This window comes from Cydia amplana, chromosome 7 (assembly GCF_948474715.1).
Source record: "Cydia amplana chromosome 7, ilCydAmpl1.1, whole genome shotgun sequence".
Lineage (NCBI taxonomy): Eukaryota > Metazoa > Arthropoda > Insecta > Lepidoptera > Tortricidae > Cydia > Cydia amplana.
The window spans coordinates 3,617,322-3,634,470 of record NC_086075.1 but is presented as its reverse complement, the minus strand read 5'-3'; the positions used below and the strand labels follow the sequence as shown (position 1 = coordinate 3,634,470).

The window sequence follows — 17,149 nt, the reverse complement described above, 5'->3', positions numbered from 1 at the left end:
CTTATAACTGAATCTTCTTTTGTTTATGAAACTAACTTCTGCCCGCAACATCGTCTGCGTGAAATGATGATGATGATGCTGATGATCGATAAAAACTATTATATGTCCTTCCCCGGGTCTCAAACTTCATCTAAATCGTAAGCGTGAAGAGGTGACAGACATACAGAAGTCAAGGTCGTATCGAAACCAGAGTAACACTATACCAAATTGTGAATTTAGAATCGACTTCCATGTGACTAACTAATATGACTCTCAAACCTAATTCAGTCACGAAACCAGTTTAACATCTGGGTCCTGGGATGTCATTCAGTCCCCTTATGAAACACGGATGAGTCCAATTCTCGAAGCGCCCAGTCAGCAGTTTAGGTCATCCAATCAAAGGTCAACTAGAAGAGATCCCTTAAATGGATAAGTTCGGCTTACTGCTAGTCCAGTGCCATGTTTGTGTATTTGTATGGTCTCTATATGTACTGTAGCGTCTGTAGCAAGAGACACGGTCTAATGATAACAATATGACACCGTTTTGATGACAAACTGTAAGTTTGAATTGGCTTCCGAGCGAGGTCTCTGTTTCAGCCTGGGAAAAAATGCGTTATTATTTCAGCTATTCTCGTAAATTTCGCGAACAATTTCTATAATTCTTTTTTATATTTTTTAGGGTTCCGTACCCAAAGGGTAAAAACGGGACCCTATTACTAAGACTCCGCTGTCCGTCCGTCTGTCACCAGGCTGTATCTCACGAAGCGTGATAGCTAGACAGTTGAAATTTTCACAGATGATGTATTTCTGTTGCCGCTATAGCAACAAATACTAAAAACAGAATAAAATAAAGATTTAAGTGGGGCTCCCATACAACAAACGTGATTTATGACCGAAGTTAAGCAACGTCGGGCGGGGTCAGTACTTGGATGGGTGACCGTTTTTTTGCTTGTTTTGCTCTATTTTTTGTTGATGGTGCGGAACCCTCCGTGCGCGAGTCCGACTCGCACTTGGCCGGTTTTTTTATATTAGGGGACACCTTACACAGATCAACCCAGCCCCAAACTAAGCAAAGCTTGTACTATGGGTGCTAGAGGCGACGATATACATATATATTATATAGATAAATACATATGTACTTATGTACATAGAAAACGCCTATGATTCAGGAACGAATATTTGTGTTCATTTCATCACACAAATAAATGCCCTTGCCGGGATTCGAACCCAGAACCATCGGCTTCACAGACAGGGTACTACCCACTATTAGGCCAGACCAGACCGGTCGTTTTACATAGTTTTAAGATTTTATTCAAAGTGGCGTGTTGCGAACGCAACCTTTATATTTGTATAAAATCTCAATACCTATATTCCTAATGCCTAGCTAAACGCGGCCGTCGGGCTCGGCTAGTATTCGGAAGCCCTTTCTTAAGCACCAATAGGGGCGCTCCAGATACTTTGTATCGCGGCCAATTAGAGGCACCTAAATTTAAACCACCTTTTGTACTGATCAAATACTGCAAATCACTCTCTCATCATACAAATATAAAATATCTCAAATAAATACAATACAATACAATACATCAGCCTTCATACAATAACCACCACTTCTACGTTTAAGTAACCGTTTTGGCAAGAACCCTTGTAAACCAGTACTTTGGAGAATTATATCAGTTCACTAAGAATTGAAGCCTTTTATTTGAGTCGTCGAGCTCCTGACCTGCACGGCGGCTACATGGCGGAATGGTACCTAGTTTAAAACATTTTAGTTACCTACGCTGGTTCACCTAAAAACTCAACTCGGCTTCGGTTGAGTAAGTTACACCAACGCGGTCTGCGTGTCAATTGCCGGTATACATCCATCATGCGACGCGTAGGTAATTCCGTTAACGACTCACTCCAAATTAACCTCGTACATCTCTGGCTAATGCTTTTAGGTATATTTATTACTGTTTGGATTACACCTATGAGTTTAGAGGGCATGAAATTATGTGATGATGTGTAAAGTGGGGCTTTGACTATGCCTATCCTTAGTTGCTACGACTTTTGCGCAATAAACCGAAAAATCCTGAAGGTGTATCCGAATCACTAATATGTAATAAAAAATGTGAAACGAAAAGTATAGTAAGTAGTATGTGTATTGCATGATTAAGACAAAGTACCTATATACCTATGTACCTACGAAATCTTATAGGTATTTAGTTGATGTCAGCTTGGGAATAACATAATTATTTCTAAGTTCAGACATCCTTGTTTGTAGTTTTTGAACTTTGCTAATATTACATTCAACATCAATATCTTTGGTGTTTAATTATATAAGCTAAGCAATTACCAATCAATTTCGTTGCCAACTGAAAGTCGTCGAATAAAATGAATTATTCGTTTTAGTCAAGTCAAGGCCTATTCGAAATTAAAACATTGCAACTTGATTTTGTTATCGATATTATACTTACGTTGTTGACACGACTCACAGTGCATTTCGCTCGCACAAGTTCGTATCATATCAATAACAAATTTAATCAAGTTGAGATTTCAACAGTCGAATAGGCCTCTAACTTCACAATTCTCCAAAGTTCAGATCATAATTTGTAAACTCCGCGAGTTAGCCAAGTAAATATTTTTGATTAACAATGATATAGCTTCGGAAATGGGATTAATGAGTTAAGAACAATGTTATTTGGGTGCTAATTTAAGTAACAAATTAGATTAACGATCGTTTGTTATGGAAAATATTTGTGTCAATGTTAGAACTTGTTAGAGTAAAATATTTTACGTATAGGTCGATGAACTTTTAGCCCTTTATATTTGGTATAAAAAATAATATCTGGGTGACCGAGCTTCGCTCGGAAAACATAAAAAAACTCGAAAATGCGCGTTTTCCCAGAGATAAGACCTAGCTAGATCGATTTTTCGCCCCCAAAAACCCCCATATTACAAATTTCATCGAAATCGTTAGAGCCGTTTCCGAGATTCCCGAAATATATGTATATATATATATATATATATAGACAAGAATTGCTCGTTTAAAGGTATTAGATTAGATAGATATTATAAGACAATTTCGGCAGATATGCACCCAGAACGCTGGGCCAAATTAGCCACGGCCTGGATCCCACAGGGTGGATCTCGGGGCAGAGGAAGACCCAAACGGAGATGGCGGGACGACCTCGATACATTCTGTATGGAGTGGCGGGAGTGTGCACTGGACAGAGCCTAATGGCGTGAAAGAGGGGAAGCCTTTCATGCCCAGCAGTGGGCAAAAAGACTAAATAAATAAAAAACCGGCCAAGTGCGAGTCGGACTCGCGCACGGAGGGTTCCGCACCATTAACAAAAAATAGAGCAAAAAAATCGTGTTTGTTGTATAGGAGCCCTCCTTAAATATTTATTTTATTTTATTTTTAGTATTTGTTGTTAGCGGCAACAGAGATACATCATTGGGTACTATGTGGGTACTAGATGATTACGATATAATAAAATATATATAAAGTATAGTTGACGAGAAAAAATGTGGAAATGTCCAGAATAAAAGTCATAATTTTATATTCACCACTGCCACGTTACTCCAAATGGCAGCTGCCATGTTATGTCATGCTTTCGTTAAAAATAAACATTTCACTTCACATCGAAACGGATATGGAGAGCCGTATTTTCCGCAATAATAACAGTTCTTCCGCCTTTTCAATTGCATTTATTTTGAGATGTATAATTGGGGCATTATCTATGAAAAGGGACCTTATTGTCGATGGCGCTTACGCCGCGCAGCGTCGCGCTGCATTGTATTTATATCGGAGCATCCTTAATAATGGCGTAAGCGCCATCGACAATAAAGTCCCTTTTCATAGATAACGTCACAATTAATGATGATATAAAACAATAGAAAAGGTTATCCCAATTTACTATTTAAGTACACCTAAGGGCAGATTATTCACTTATTCTACATTATTCAGAAATACCCAAAAGGGTATATACAATTCATTAAAATGCTCACTGTTTAACACTCGTGGTGTTGGAAATGGAAATGTTCTTAGAACCTTGGCAATACGACGTATTTTAGGTTAAACTAGTATAACCTATTATACGTATGTTAATTATTGGTTCGGAAAATAAAGATACACAAGACAAAACCTTTGTTATAGTAAGGGTTACCCTAACGGTACGCTTAGAAGACCCTTACGGATTACCCATTATTCGAGGAAATCCAAATGCGGCCACTAAAAATTCCATTAGCAAATGTATTTCCTCTCTAAACACTCTTAACAAGGTCACATGTGCTAATTCTATTAAAGTCATTAGATAAAGGTAACATTTCGATGCCAACTGCCGCTGCATTACTGCCGCCATTATGACATTAAAGGTGACAGTCCATTTCCAACCGCAGCTGCACTACAGTTCATTTTACTATGGAAATTGACAGTAACAGCGACGCGTTCAGTACCAGTAGTGCAGCTACGGTCAGAAATGGAATGTTACCCTAATTCGTCACTCATTTTATCAAGGAAATTACTGATACAGAGGGGCTACCGAGAAAACCGAAACTTTCTCTTTTACACCAATGAAGGCGTAATTAGAGTGCAAGAGAAAAATGCCTGCAAGGCCGCAGCAGAAATGTCATAAGTACCTAACAGTAATGTAGCTGCAGTTTCCACCCGAATGTCACCTTACAGGCGGATCGGAAGGATTGAACATTCTAAGGGCCGATACAGACGGACGGTAACCCGACTGCAATTTGTATGGGAACTGCACGCTAACTCCAACGTCGGCGTACAGTTCCCATACAAATTGCAGTCGGGTTGCAGTCCGTCTGAACCGGCCCTTACTCCCGCTGCCAGAACATTTAATCCGTCACACAAGGAAAGTGACAGTGACACCATCCTCATCAACGTCGCAACAGTATAACGCGGTCGCCATTCAAATGTCACCTACTTGAAGAACACGCGTGTCTAAAACGAATAGGTACTCGTACACTTGGCCTGATTGCCTGACGTACGCTTAAATCTTCTTTTCACTCACACCGAGATGAACTACACGCTCCGTGATTGGTACGCCATTCAGGGTTCTAGCTAAATTGGACAATACATAGCCTAAGTATGGAACAACCAATTTAGCTAGGACTCTAAATGGCGTAACAATCCCGTGTGGTGATTGTACATAATTAGATTAGCGAGGCCGAACGTAGAGCGCCGCGCGAACCTTGCGCTCGCATGTTCGGTCTTTATCAGTTTTTGGATTCGTGACAAACAGAGGCCGGGAAGTTTCTTTATGTACCTCTCTATCGCTCGAATATGCAAAGAAAGAGCAATAAAGCGGCAGATAGCGATTTCGAGTTTTCGATGTTGGTGGTAGATCGAATACATTGACATAAAGGGATTGATATTGTTACGGTTTTAACCCCTGGCCTGACTAAAATAACTATTGGCATGATTGGTTCGAATTTGTGAGTGACACCGCTGAACTAGCAACATTCTTAGTGCCCGTAACTCCTTAGATATATGTCAATGGTCGAATATCACCATGAATTTAAAATTGTGTACGTGTGGATGCTTAAAATTGACGACAGTTAAATTATTGATCCAATTGTCTGGACTCCCACCCCCACTTAAAAGATCCCCTCCCCATTTGAAACGCCGGTGCCGAAAATACGGTGTGACAGTAGGCCGCGAGTAGGGCACATTGAAACAAGCACGCCGCGGCTTCCAACGCATAATTAGAGCTCGGAAGAAAGATGGCTTCCGGCCCATTCACGATTTTTAGGCGCTATTCATCAAAAATAAATAAACTTGCATGCGTGGGCGCATGTGACTTTTATGACTAGTTAGTAGTTACGGCAATTGGTAGTAAGGACTGTCGTATTATCTTATAAACTCGTGTGAACTAAAGATTAGCTTCTGCATGATGAACAATGATTGGCTGATTACAATCTAGCGGTTATCAGTATTTTAGTAATATTTGGTCGCAGTACAGTTGAAAGGAAAAGTAGCGCTACGAAAACGTTGGCAGTGAATGTGTTAATAATGGTTTCAGGCTGTATAGGGCTGCTCCGTCGTCAAAACCCAAGAATTTCTTTGTTATCTAAATCTGTCCCGTGTCTCATGGACGCACAAGTGTACATACCTACCTACTAGAGGCACGGATTATGGAAATTGTGATTATTAATCATGTTGTGCTAAAATTCGCACTCTTTAGAAACATGTAATTCACTTGCAAATAATCTAAAACAAGCATTTATTAATAGATTAATTAACAAAGACAGAAACGTGTTGTTTTCCCGTTCGTTATCTATTACGGCTGTCTCGGAGGTCAATAATTGTAAACATTGTACACAAGGTAATGAACTAATGACATTAGTCATACTTTAATTCAATTATTTTTGCGCAGTTTTTAGGGTTCCGTACCCAAAGGGTAAAAACGGGACCCTATTACTAAGACTCCGCTGTCCGTCCGTCCGTCCGTCTGTCTGTCACCAGGCTGTATCTCACGAACCGTGATAGCTAGACAGTTGAAATTTTCACAGATGATGTATTTCTGTTGCCGCTATATTAATACTAACAACAGAATAAAATAAAGATTTAAGTGGGGCTCCCATACAACAAACGTGATTTTTGACCGAAGTTAAGCAACGTCGGGCGGGGTCAGTACTTGGATGGGTGACCGTTTTTTTGCTTGTTTTTTTTGCTTGATTTGCTCTATTTTTTGTTGATGGTGCGGAACCCTCAGTGCGCGAGTCCGACTCGCACTTGGCCGGTTTTTTTACCTACAACCAACCTACGCTTAGTGAAAAAAAAATGCAGCAGTTACAGTCGGAAGTCGGAACCACCTAACTCTGCATGACATTAGCATTAACAAAGTGACGTAGTAATGACACTACCTCACTTTGTTCTGTTTAAGTCAGCGCAGAGTTAGATTAAACGGACTGTACCTAAAACAAGTGATCCCATAAGTGTTCCGTGAACAAAGTTTTGTACGGAACACTAAACATTTTTGGTTTTTGTAAAAATGAAGTTGTAACTGTTGTAAGGTTGCTTTTTCTGAAGTAAAATAGGTACTTTAATTTTATATAAAGATGTTGATATTATTTCTTGGCTTATTTGGACCAGATGACAGCCGGAATGGAGCTTTTTGATAAGTACCTAAGGAAAGTATATCCAGCATCGCAGATCAAAGGTAGACGAAACACGTGTCGAGATTTCCACTTTATTGGTGGTGATTTGTTGTGTTTATAAGTAGGTACCAACTTGCGTATTTTTTATCCTTAGGGAGAGAAGGAGGCTTCCTGGTTGTACGCAAATTATGCAAGTAGGTACATTTTTGTGGCAGATAGCTGTACGTATAGCATTTATGTGGCTTTAAAAACTGAGTAAGTATTTTACGCTGTCACCAAAATTCTACCAAAGAGATTGCCACATATATTATAACCAGGGGTCGGACAAAAAGTGCCGATGACGTAAAAATGACGTAATCTTGCACACAGAATGATGTTTGAGTTTGTATTTAAACTTCCGTGTGACATGTAGTAACAAAGTAGTATTAATGAAGTAACAAAATAATCGTAAATAAATCCAAGGAATTAATAATACAGGTGGTAGGGTGATGTAGTGAATAAAATAAATTTCTTCGTTGGTATATCTTGATTACAGCAAGAGCAGTATACGTGTTTGTCACGTACCTCCAAAAACGGAAAATTGCCACAATATTCGAGTACAGATGACATTTTAGAGCGTTTTCTTATACATTAGTAAATATACATTTTAGCTAAATATAATCGTGAAGATACAATAGCTAAACAATAACGAAGTCAATTTATTGTTCATCTGATTGACAATGTGTCAGTCAAAAACGTACTTACTCGTTTCAAGTGGCGATATCGTTTAATAAAGAGGTTGATAAATGATAAGTGATAATTGTTTATGAAAATCAAAAATAATATTTGAAATCATCCTATAAGTGGTTTGACGTCATCCGCACTTTTTGTCCGACCCCTGATTATAACCGATATGTAGGTGTACTTATATTGAGTCAAAGGAATCTTATTCTAGTAAATCGAACTTGTAATCGAACCAGGATTATTAATAAAGCGGGTTTCAAAAATCAGACCATGGGGCTTCGTTTCTCAGCCGCTAATTCCTCGTAGGAGGGAGTTCAAATGTCAAACCTTGTGCGAATTATATCAGATCTCTTTGATCTGCGCGGCGCGTCCTAAGTCCATGCTAATTAGTGCACAACTGTAGGTAAGTACATGACTTTGTAAAGGACACGGGACATTTGTATACCCACATACACAGGCCAATACGGATATGATAGTTGTAAATACTTGTACCGTCTAGCTTTACTCCGTCCGCATATACTTACTTGCAGGTACAAACAACCCAAAAGCGAAACACCGTTTTAGTGAGTGTTAGGTACAAATGAAATAACCAACATGCCCGCTATTCAAGAATGGCAAGGTTAGCTTTATCTTAACGACACATAATAATTGGGTCACCTCACTTTGTCCAGGAATTACTAAAATACCGTTTAACAAGCCCACTGGGCCACTAGGTATTTAAACTATCTTTGCAAATTGCCCCGAACTCATTCAAAAGTAAATGCTCAGGATACACTTTTAAAGCACTATTCAGGTTGCAGATTTACCTACAGGTTCAAATGAATTTAAACTTTATAACGTCGCATTATAGTTGAATTTGCAACAAGGAACTTGTAAATCAGCATTGTTAAAGTTCTTCGGATGTCCTGGCTGCGCTGAATCGTTTGAGTTTTGCTGATAACTTCGTGTTGAATGGGAATTTGGAATTAAATTAGGTCGCGCTTGACTCGGTTAACTGTTTGAGCTAGACTTAAGCTTTGGATATAGATTGTTAGTATTTAACGTCACAAAGTTCTAGTTAATACGTTTAAAATTCTGCAGCAACTATAAGTACCTATAGCTATTAAACATTAGATGTTGAATAGTTTATCTATTTAATACCTATTCGTTAAGTATAATTACTTACAGTTCGTGCATTTACAATTTTCACGGTTTTACCCGCAATTTCGATGAATATTTTGAACCAATAGCGTGAAATATGTACCTGGATTGTATGAACCTAGCTAGTCTGGTGAAGAATTGTCTTACATTCTGGAATCTGGGTTTGCTGTGGGGTTAAATCCACAAAATAAACCTAAAATAAAGGCTATGATTTGGCTAGCGTAAATAAGTTCAGACATTTATCCCCACTATTTGGAAGTCGTTGTTCAACTGCAAACAATGTTCGATACAAATTGTATTAGAACAACATTCTACCCCACCACGCATAACAACCCTAACCGTAACATTTGGAAAACGCATGCAATTTTCAACCGTATTCTCGTGCAATAAATTCCATATTCAAACGGATTTTCCGATTGCTGTTACAGCTTGCTTGTTGCTTGGTGAGGCAACAAGGGTAACATTCAATGTTTAACAGTTCATTTTGCCTTTGCAACAGCTTCGGACTAAATCTAAGTTCGGAAGTCTTTGCCGACTGTTCGTAGGCAAATTGCTCCAATCGGCTTCTGAATTAATTCTGTTTACAATTTTAGCATTCAGCGATTTAAATATCCCTGTGGCTTGCAAAATGGTCCAACGTTCATTGGGATCATTCACTCTCTAAACTTTTACATGTTTATTTACATGTTTAAAGGTTTTAGGTTTTATGCTGTCTATCTTAAAAGATCGTATATAATATTGAAATTCATCTTTATATGAGACGTTTCCTTTTCTTACCTACGGTATAACTGACATAGTTAAGTAGTTGATTTACTGCCACCACTGCTAGTAGGTACTAGTATACTGAGGTATCTACTTACTAGAGATCTCAGTCGTAAAAACATTGGCTAAATGTCAAATAAATCAATTCAAAGTCCAGATTTCGGGCCACTATCGACTAGGCTAAGGTCGTCAATTGTCTTTATATCTGATTTGGTTTTTCAACTTTTCAACGATTTGCTATCCGATAATCGCCCAGTAGAATTTGTTCTCACTTCCATTTTCTTTCCAGGACAAGAATACAACTTCAACAAGCTAACAGAAGAAGAAGTGAACTCACTCGGGCAGACGTACGACTACGATTCCATCATGCACTACGCGAGGAACACCTTCAGTAAAGGCACTTATTTGGACACAATTCTACCGCTGGAGGTCCATGGGAAGAAGAGGCCTGAGATCGGGCAGCGAGTCCGATTGTCCGTGTCTGATATAGCTCAGACTAATCTGCTGTATAAATGTGCTAGTAAGTTGAACATATCTTTATATATCCGCTAGTCTACACACACACAGATACTCGGATACGATACTGCTGGAAGTCCAAGGGAAGAACTGGAAAAAGAGACCGGAGATCGGGCAGCGAGTCAGATTGTCCGTGCCGGATATAGCTCAATCTGCTGTATAAGTGTGCTAGTAAGTATCTAAGTTTGACACATTATGTATATATGAGCAGTATTGACTGCTAGTAGTAAGGACACACTCGAGGAAGCTTCGTAAGGAAGCCAAAAGCGGGGTATTTAGGAATTCAACCACGAAAGCGCTAAGGAAGGAAGGAGGAGGATTTAAAGTAAATACTAATTATAATATACAGGCTATTTATAAAATTGTGTAGAATGAGTCTGTAAATGATGAATTGATGAGAGTTTAATTATTAGAATGTGTCTTTTGTTTGGCTCCTCTCAACAGTCTCCACATTCAAATTAAGCGATTGAATAAAAAAACTGTAAAACTAAAAAATAACGGTGCCACTGAAAGATATAAAGTGCTTCAAAAAAGTAGGTACACACAAGTTCATAAGTAACTTTGAAAAAGCACTGTAGAGCTTTTAGCTCGTCAGTAACTTTGTAACATTTATTTTATTTAATCCTTTAAGCCCCTGACTTTTGCGATTTTCCGCCGTAACGAACACCAACAAATCAGAATGAATAAAGTGTTTGTTTTCGGTGATGGCGTTTCCAGTTTCAAGCACTGCCTATTCAGGTTTTAATAATCTCAATTTGATATAACTCGTACCTAGCAGAGGCGGCTGGTAGCTATGTGTTATGGGTGTTCACTCACAATAAAAAACAAAAACTAAACCTACACATTCAATTAACCGTCGCAAAGTACCTAGATGTTGGTTTCCGTCCACCCGGTCATTGAACTCTCTCATAGATTTTCGGTATTACGAATATCTTGACGACCGATAGACGCCAACTGCAGTTCATTTTACAAATGGATATAATGTTTTTATTTAAATTTTATGGAAAGATGTGCTAAATTGTTAACACACCTGTTTCGGTCTAAACAAGCTCACCGCACAGCTGTCGCCCGCGCCCGCGCCCGCGCCAAACACAAAACATATAGGTAACACGAAAAACAAAATAAGCTAGTTACTTTTATCACATTCACACAACACAACCACGGTGTTTTTGCTTATTGATCTGATTTAAAAAATATATAAGTTTTTGCTTTTGACTAACATTGCTACGAAAGTTCAAGGTCGTCCATAATTTAACTCGAGTCGATTTTGTAAACTTTTTCACATTCTCACGTTATATTCATTCATTTTTAAACACCTCTCAACAAACAAATTATGTGCTTTAACTGTTTAAACTCTTGTTTCATTATTTAGAATGAAAAAAAGCCAAAATTGCATTCCCGCACATACTTTAAAATTGACTAAGGTCTGTTTAGAAACAAGTGACAACAATATCAACATGGCGCGCGGGATGCGCGCGCAGATCAAACGGACTCGGAGCGCCGCACCGATTTTGCCTCTTCCCTCATAGAAAATATTCCGTCTCACGCGCGGAGCTCTGTCGAAACTTCTCTTTCGCTCTTATTGAATTTCCTATTGATCGAATGTACTAAATCTTTTTCCATAGGAGCGCAATCCAAAGCGCTCCGCTTCGCGCGTTACCTTTGATTTCTATGAAATTATAGGAGTACGCCGTGTAGGTAGTGGTGAGCTGTCTATAAACTTAAGTATAATGAATAAAGGTTATTATTTAATTGGTATTGAGTTTTTTACGATAGATCTTAAATAGTAATAAATTAAATAAGTACCATAATTTCATTTTGATTATTTATGGGAGTGCACCGCACAAGCGCTCCTTAAGGCGGGCCGCGCCTGGTACCTAGTGCACCTTACTCGCGCATTGGTTGCAAGATTTCAATAATAAACAGGTTGGGATTATTAATGACCGTACCTGAGAGGCATAACACTGTAAGTCCATTTTTTGTGATTTTCGGTTTTTTACAGTATCGTACATAATTTCGGATGCTCCATCGATCCATAAAACTATATTTATCGATAATACTACCAATTCGAAGTTTTTCAAATGCATTTTACTGTAAGTGTATAACCCTCCGGGAAACATTTTGATGTAAGTGAAATACAGTAAAATGCTACTAGGTTCATTTTAAGGTATATCCAGAGAGTTTACGGTTCTGAGTGCACATACACTATAATGCTAGGCATATTGTAAGGCATTTTACTGTATGTCCTGACTAAAATTAAAATTTCGATATTATAATCAGTTTAAGTTTATTACAATGGTCATTTGCATTTAAACGGACTTGTTATTGTTATAAAAATGATATTACAGTATTTTAAATCACGTCAAGGATCTTTAATATTACTGTAACTACTCGAATTTGAAATAAGCTTAGAAGCAGAATACTGTATGTGGGGTAGTTTTTTTAGTTTTATTGAAAAATATATCTTATAAGTACAAAATGATAACTCGAAAGTAACACATAATAATGTCAAATATATTTACTGTTGATTAATTTAAAAAACTGTGACACAAACCTCTTGTGTGTCATTTTATGTTGTTCGAAAATCCTTGTAACACAAATTTTGACACAAAATCGCTTCTCCTGTAAAATTACTAAAATGGCACTTACACAGTGTTATGCCTCTCAGGTACGGATGTTTCCTCCCAAAAATGAACAAACTGTTATTGATTATACATTATCAGTTGCCAATTTTTGGCAGTCGTGTAATAAAATACGATCTACATGACATTTAAACATATGTAGGTACTGATTGTTTAATATACGCATGACGATAGCTTATTCCACTGTATTTTTTTAATATAATTGGTTTTTTTTGCCCGATTTAAAACTTAAATGTTTGCCGTTTATCTATTACCCAATTGTTACTTCCTTAAAATGTATCAATTCAATTTCTCAACAGAATGTGGTCGCACGCTCCTTGGCAACTCTGGATGGTTCAGCTCACCTGGCTGGGGTTCGGAGGCCGCACCGACCACACCAGAGCGCTGCGAGTGGCGCATCGTGGCTACACATGGCGAGCGAGTGGTACTTAATATCACTGGTGAGTTACTGTACAACTTGACAGCTGTTATCAACAGAATGTGGTCGCGCGCTGCTCGGCAACTCTGGATGGTTCAGCTCGCCATGTTGACCGCACCGGCCACATCGGAGCGTTGCGAGTGGCGCATCGTAGCTACACATAGCGAGCGACTGATGATGATATTGATGATGATGATGTACTTACTTAATACCACTGGTGAATTTTATACCTAGTTAGTATAAAAATCATGGCGAAACCGAACCTTCGGCCGAAACTAAAGCAAAATCGAATTTGGTTTCGGTTTCAGCAAAAAAACCGATTACGGTCGGACACTACCATTACCTTTGAAACAAATCTAGTTAGTGAAGTGAGAAACAACACAACATATAACAAAGGCTGGCATTCGACTCCTCGCATACTTTAGATAAGTGTCAAAACGTAAATGGTTTTTTGAAGTATTTTGAACAAAAATAAATATTACGAAATTTTCCAACAATGCTCAAGTTAGACCATAAAATTAGCTTAATGTTTGTGTGACTCACGACAGTATAAATTCGAATATTTTATACCGAACAACAAAACTTAGACTTAATTTAAAAGTTTACCAGCGATTGTCCCCAGGAAATGCTTTATTTACCCAATCCATTAGCTTGTACGTCTGCTAACCCTCTATTATAGAGAGATGGATCGTTGTGAGTTGGACTGCTGCCCGCCGCAGAACTTATCTTTTTAAACTGCAGCTCAAAACGTCAGTGCAGCAGACAATATTTAATTCATTGGTATAGTTTCCTCTTTATTACAAGCTTTTATTTAAATTGCAATGTACCTATGTATATACATATGTATGGTCGACTACAAAGAGATGTATCCACTTTTTCACTTTATCAGAATGCAGTAAGGTGAAAAAGTGGATACATCTCTTTGTAGTCGACTGTACGTAGTAATGTTTGTACGGGTCAAATCTTGTAAGTTAAGTTTGACCCACTTCCCGACTTCCAATGAAGCTGAAAATTTGCATACATTATGTAGGTCGGGTGACAATGCAATATTATGGTACCATGGAGCTGATCTGATGATGGAGACAGGAGGTGGCCATAGGAACTCTGTGATAAAACAACGCAACCTAATTGTGTTTGAGGATTTTAGAATTGCCTCGATGAGTATTAGTTGAGTATTAGTATTAGAAAAAAGTACAGTCAGCGATAAAAAAGCTTGTAACAATGAAATTTTGCCAAAAACATTTTAGTTCTAAGTTTGATAAACCTGCAAGACGAAATACCTAGTAATGTCAAACCAGTTTGCCGATTCTAAAGCCCCTTCCAAGGAAACAGATTTCATTAAGTATCTTAATATACTGTTCTAAAAAGTAGGTGAGTAAGGCAGTAGAAATATCACTGAGCATAAAAATCACTTCCAATTTCCATCTGTTTTCATTGTTCTCCAAATTGTGTAAGACACTGAAGAGATTTCGTGAAAGTAGCGTAGATTGTTAAATTAGGTTATATAGCAGGAGTTTGCTCGTGTTACATGTGGTTTATGAAGTTTCTGAACGTTCAACAAAGTTTCTAAAGGTTTAACAACCCTCGTTACAAGTCAATTTTGTTAGTGATAGAAAACAAATTCTTTGTAAGTAATATGTAATACTTAGGGAAAAGTAATTTTTAATTTAGTTATGTATGTAAAAGTATATTAGAAAAATGAATAAGTAGATTTATTTAACGTCTATAAATTACATAAAAGGTATAAGTAAAACGCATCAATTTTACACGTAGGTATTACAAGAATTTTCGTGAAAACATAACTTTAAGTATATTCATGTTACGAGATGTATTTAAAAATGGCTTATTTTGTTTAATAACTTATTATGTTAAGTAGCCTCAGATGAACGCAAATCTTAAACCATTATTCACAGTTTCAATCTAGATTATCTAGCGAAATTACACACAATAACCATGCAATATCCGTTATATACTCGTTATCCATAAAAGAGCGGTCTCGACTCAAGAGTTTGCCCACTGCTTGAGCAACTCAATTTCATGTTGAGTGGCCCGAGCACGATCTGACTACGAGGACAATGGTTAGACGATGGATTTGGGTGAGATATCGATCTAATCTTGGCACTTTTGTGGAAATTGCCGTCGTTCAGATTTTACATGCTGCAAACTTTGTCTGTCTATAAGTTATAGCTAATTCCTAATCGTGGAATAAAGGACTATTATTTGAAAATGTATAAAGATACGGACAGCCACTGTTTGGTAGAGATTTTACTTACCGAGCCATTACAATACAATACAAATCCTATTTATTGCACAACCTCAGAATAAATGTACCTACATGGAAACACAATTAATACTTGAAGACAGAGACTTGGACTAAATAAGCCATGCCATGCCATTGTGTGGCATAGACCCAGGGAATTTTTGAGGAATTTTATGGTAGTTATTTTTTTAGTTGTTACTATACGATCTTGTTGTTACTTTTATTACATACATTTACCTACCGCTAATTATAGTATAAGTGCGGGTTTATATATTTATATTTAAGCCTCAACTAGTAGGTACTAGTTAGGTACAGTGATTCAAAATTAATATTTGTTACTTTTATTTATTATATATTTAGCATTGAAGAGTCAATACTCAATAGCAACGAACATTCGGATTGAAGATATTATTAGCTGAATCTTGTCATTTTTCTGTTTAGGTATAGGTACTTCTTAGTATCGGATTTATTTATATAATTCTCAGTACCTATCGGATTTATTTATATAATTGTCTAGAGCAAAAGTTTATTTTATCTCTATATTATAGGATTCTGTAACCGATTAGATTTAAAATACACAGTAAATCATTTATAACTAGCATAATCCACAAATCCAAAGTTACCAGATTGACAAGCACCCATCGACCCGCGGTCACCGTCTCCACTAAACCTTATATTTTAAGCCTCCAAATTAATAGCTCTAAACTCCGTGCCACCACAAACCTAACCTAAACCGTAGTGACCAGGGAAAATTTACGAGCTTAACCAACCAACTTACCTTGACCTCCACCGATCCCTTCCCTTTTAAACTTTACAGGGCAAAGAAGACTCGTTATGGAGTTACGGAGGTCTGGTTATACTGGTATATTTGCTTGGAACAGTCCTGGTATTGCCTCGGCCCGCCCGAGTGGAAAGTTATTGCTGCCTGTAACATTTGGAGGACAATGTGTAATATTAGTACTTAAGTTTTTTCTGCGAATGGCAGGTTATGGGAGGTTAAATGTCTTGGCTAGGTAAGAAAAAATGCTCTAAGCGAATTTACTTAACGCACCCTTCGGAGGTAGCACGGTCGCATTTTTATCGCTTGTTACCATGCCTGTCACGGTCTAACAAAGTGCGAAAGTGACGAGCATATTGACAGGCGATAAAAATAGAACAATACTGCGCCCGCTCGTCTTGAAAATGAATGGCGCTCTCTTCTTGGCCTCCCCAATGAAAATTTTATTTACTCGTCGGCGTTTAGTTTAGTTTTCCTAAAAACTATGTTTCACTCGGTAGCAACGTTTGTTTCTTTCGCAACTGTGAAACTCTCGCAACGCTAAAGATTCCACTTTTATAATCTTTCTCTTGCTTGCACTGAGAAAAAAAATCGTTTAAAACAATTGAAATAACATTAACGTTTAATGCTTTAAACAGTTCCGTATGAGCCTATCGAACCAAGCAGTAAAGTTTACTGTTTGTACGTTACGTACGTAAGTACGTACGTACATTTGTTGATATTGTAAAAGCAGTTAATCTTAATGAAATCATTTTAATGTGTGCTCGATAGATCATATTTTTTGCAGTGTGGGGATCAATATTAGCACGAGGTATTAAACAACAACTTTG

General features: G+C 37.7%; 1 protein-coding gene across 1 annotated transcript in view; it reads left to right on the top strand.

Moving 5' to 3' along the window:
• LOC134649734 (bone morphogenetic protein 1-like) overlaps positions 1–17,149 on the top strand; it is a 139,076-nt gene that overhangs the window by 110,567 nt on the left and 11,360 nt on the right. The window contains exons 8-9 of the mRNA XM_063504565.1: positions 9,995–10,225; positions 13,163–13,303. Of these exons, the coding sequence (XP_063360635.1) occupies positions 9,995–10,225; positions 13,163–13,303 (372 nt within the window). The remainder of the gene's footprint in view (positions 1–9,994; positions 10,226–13,162; positions 13,304–17,149) is intronic.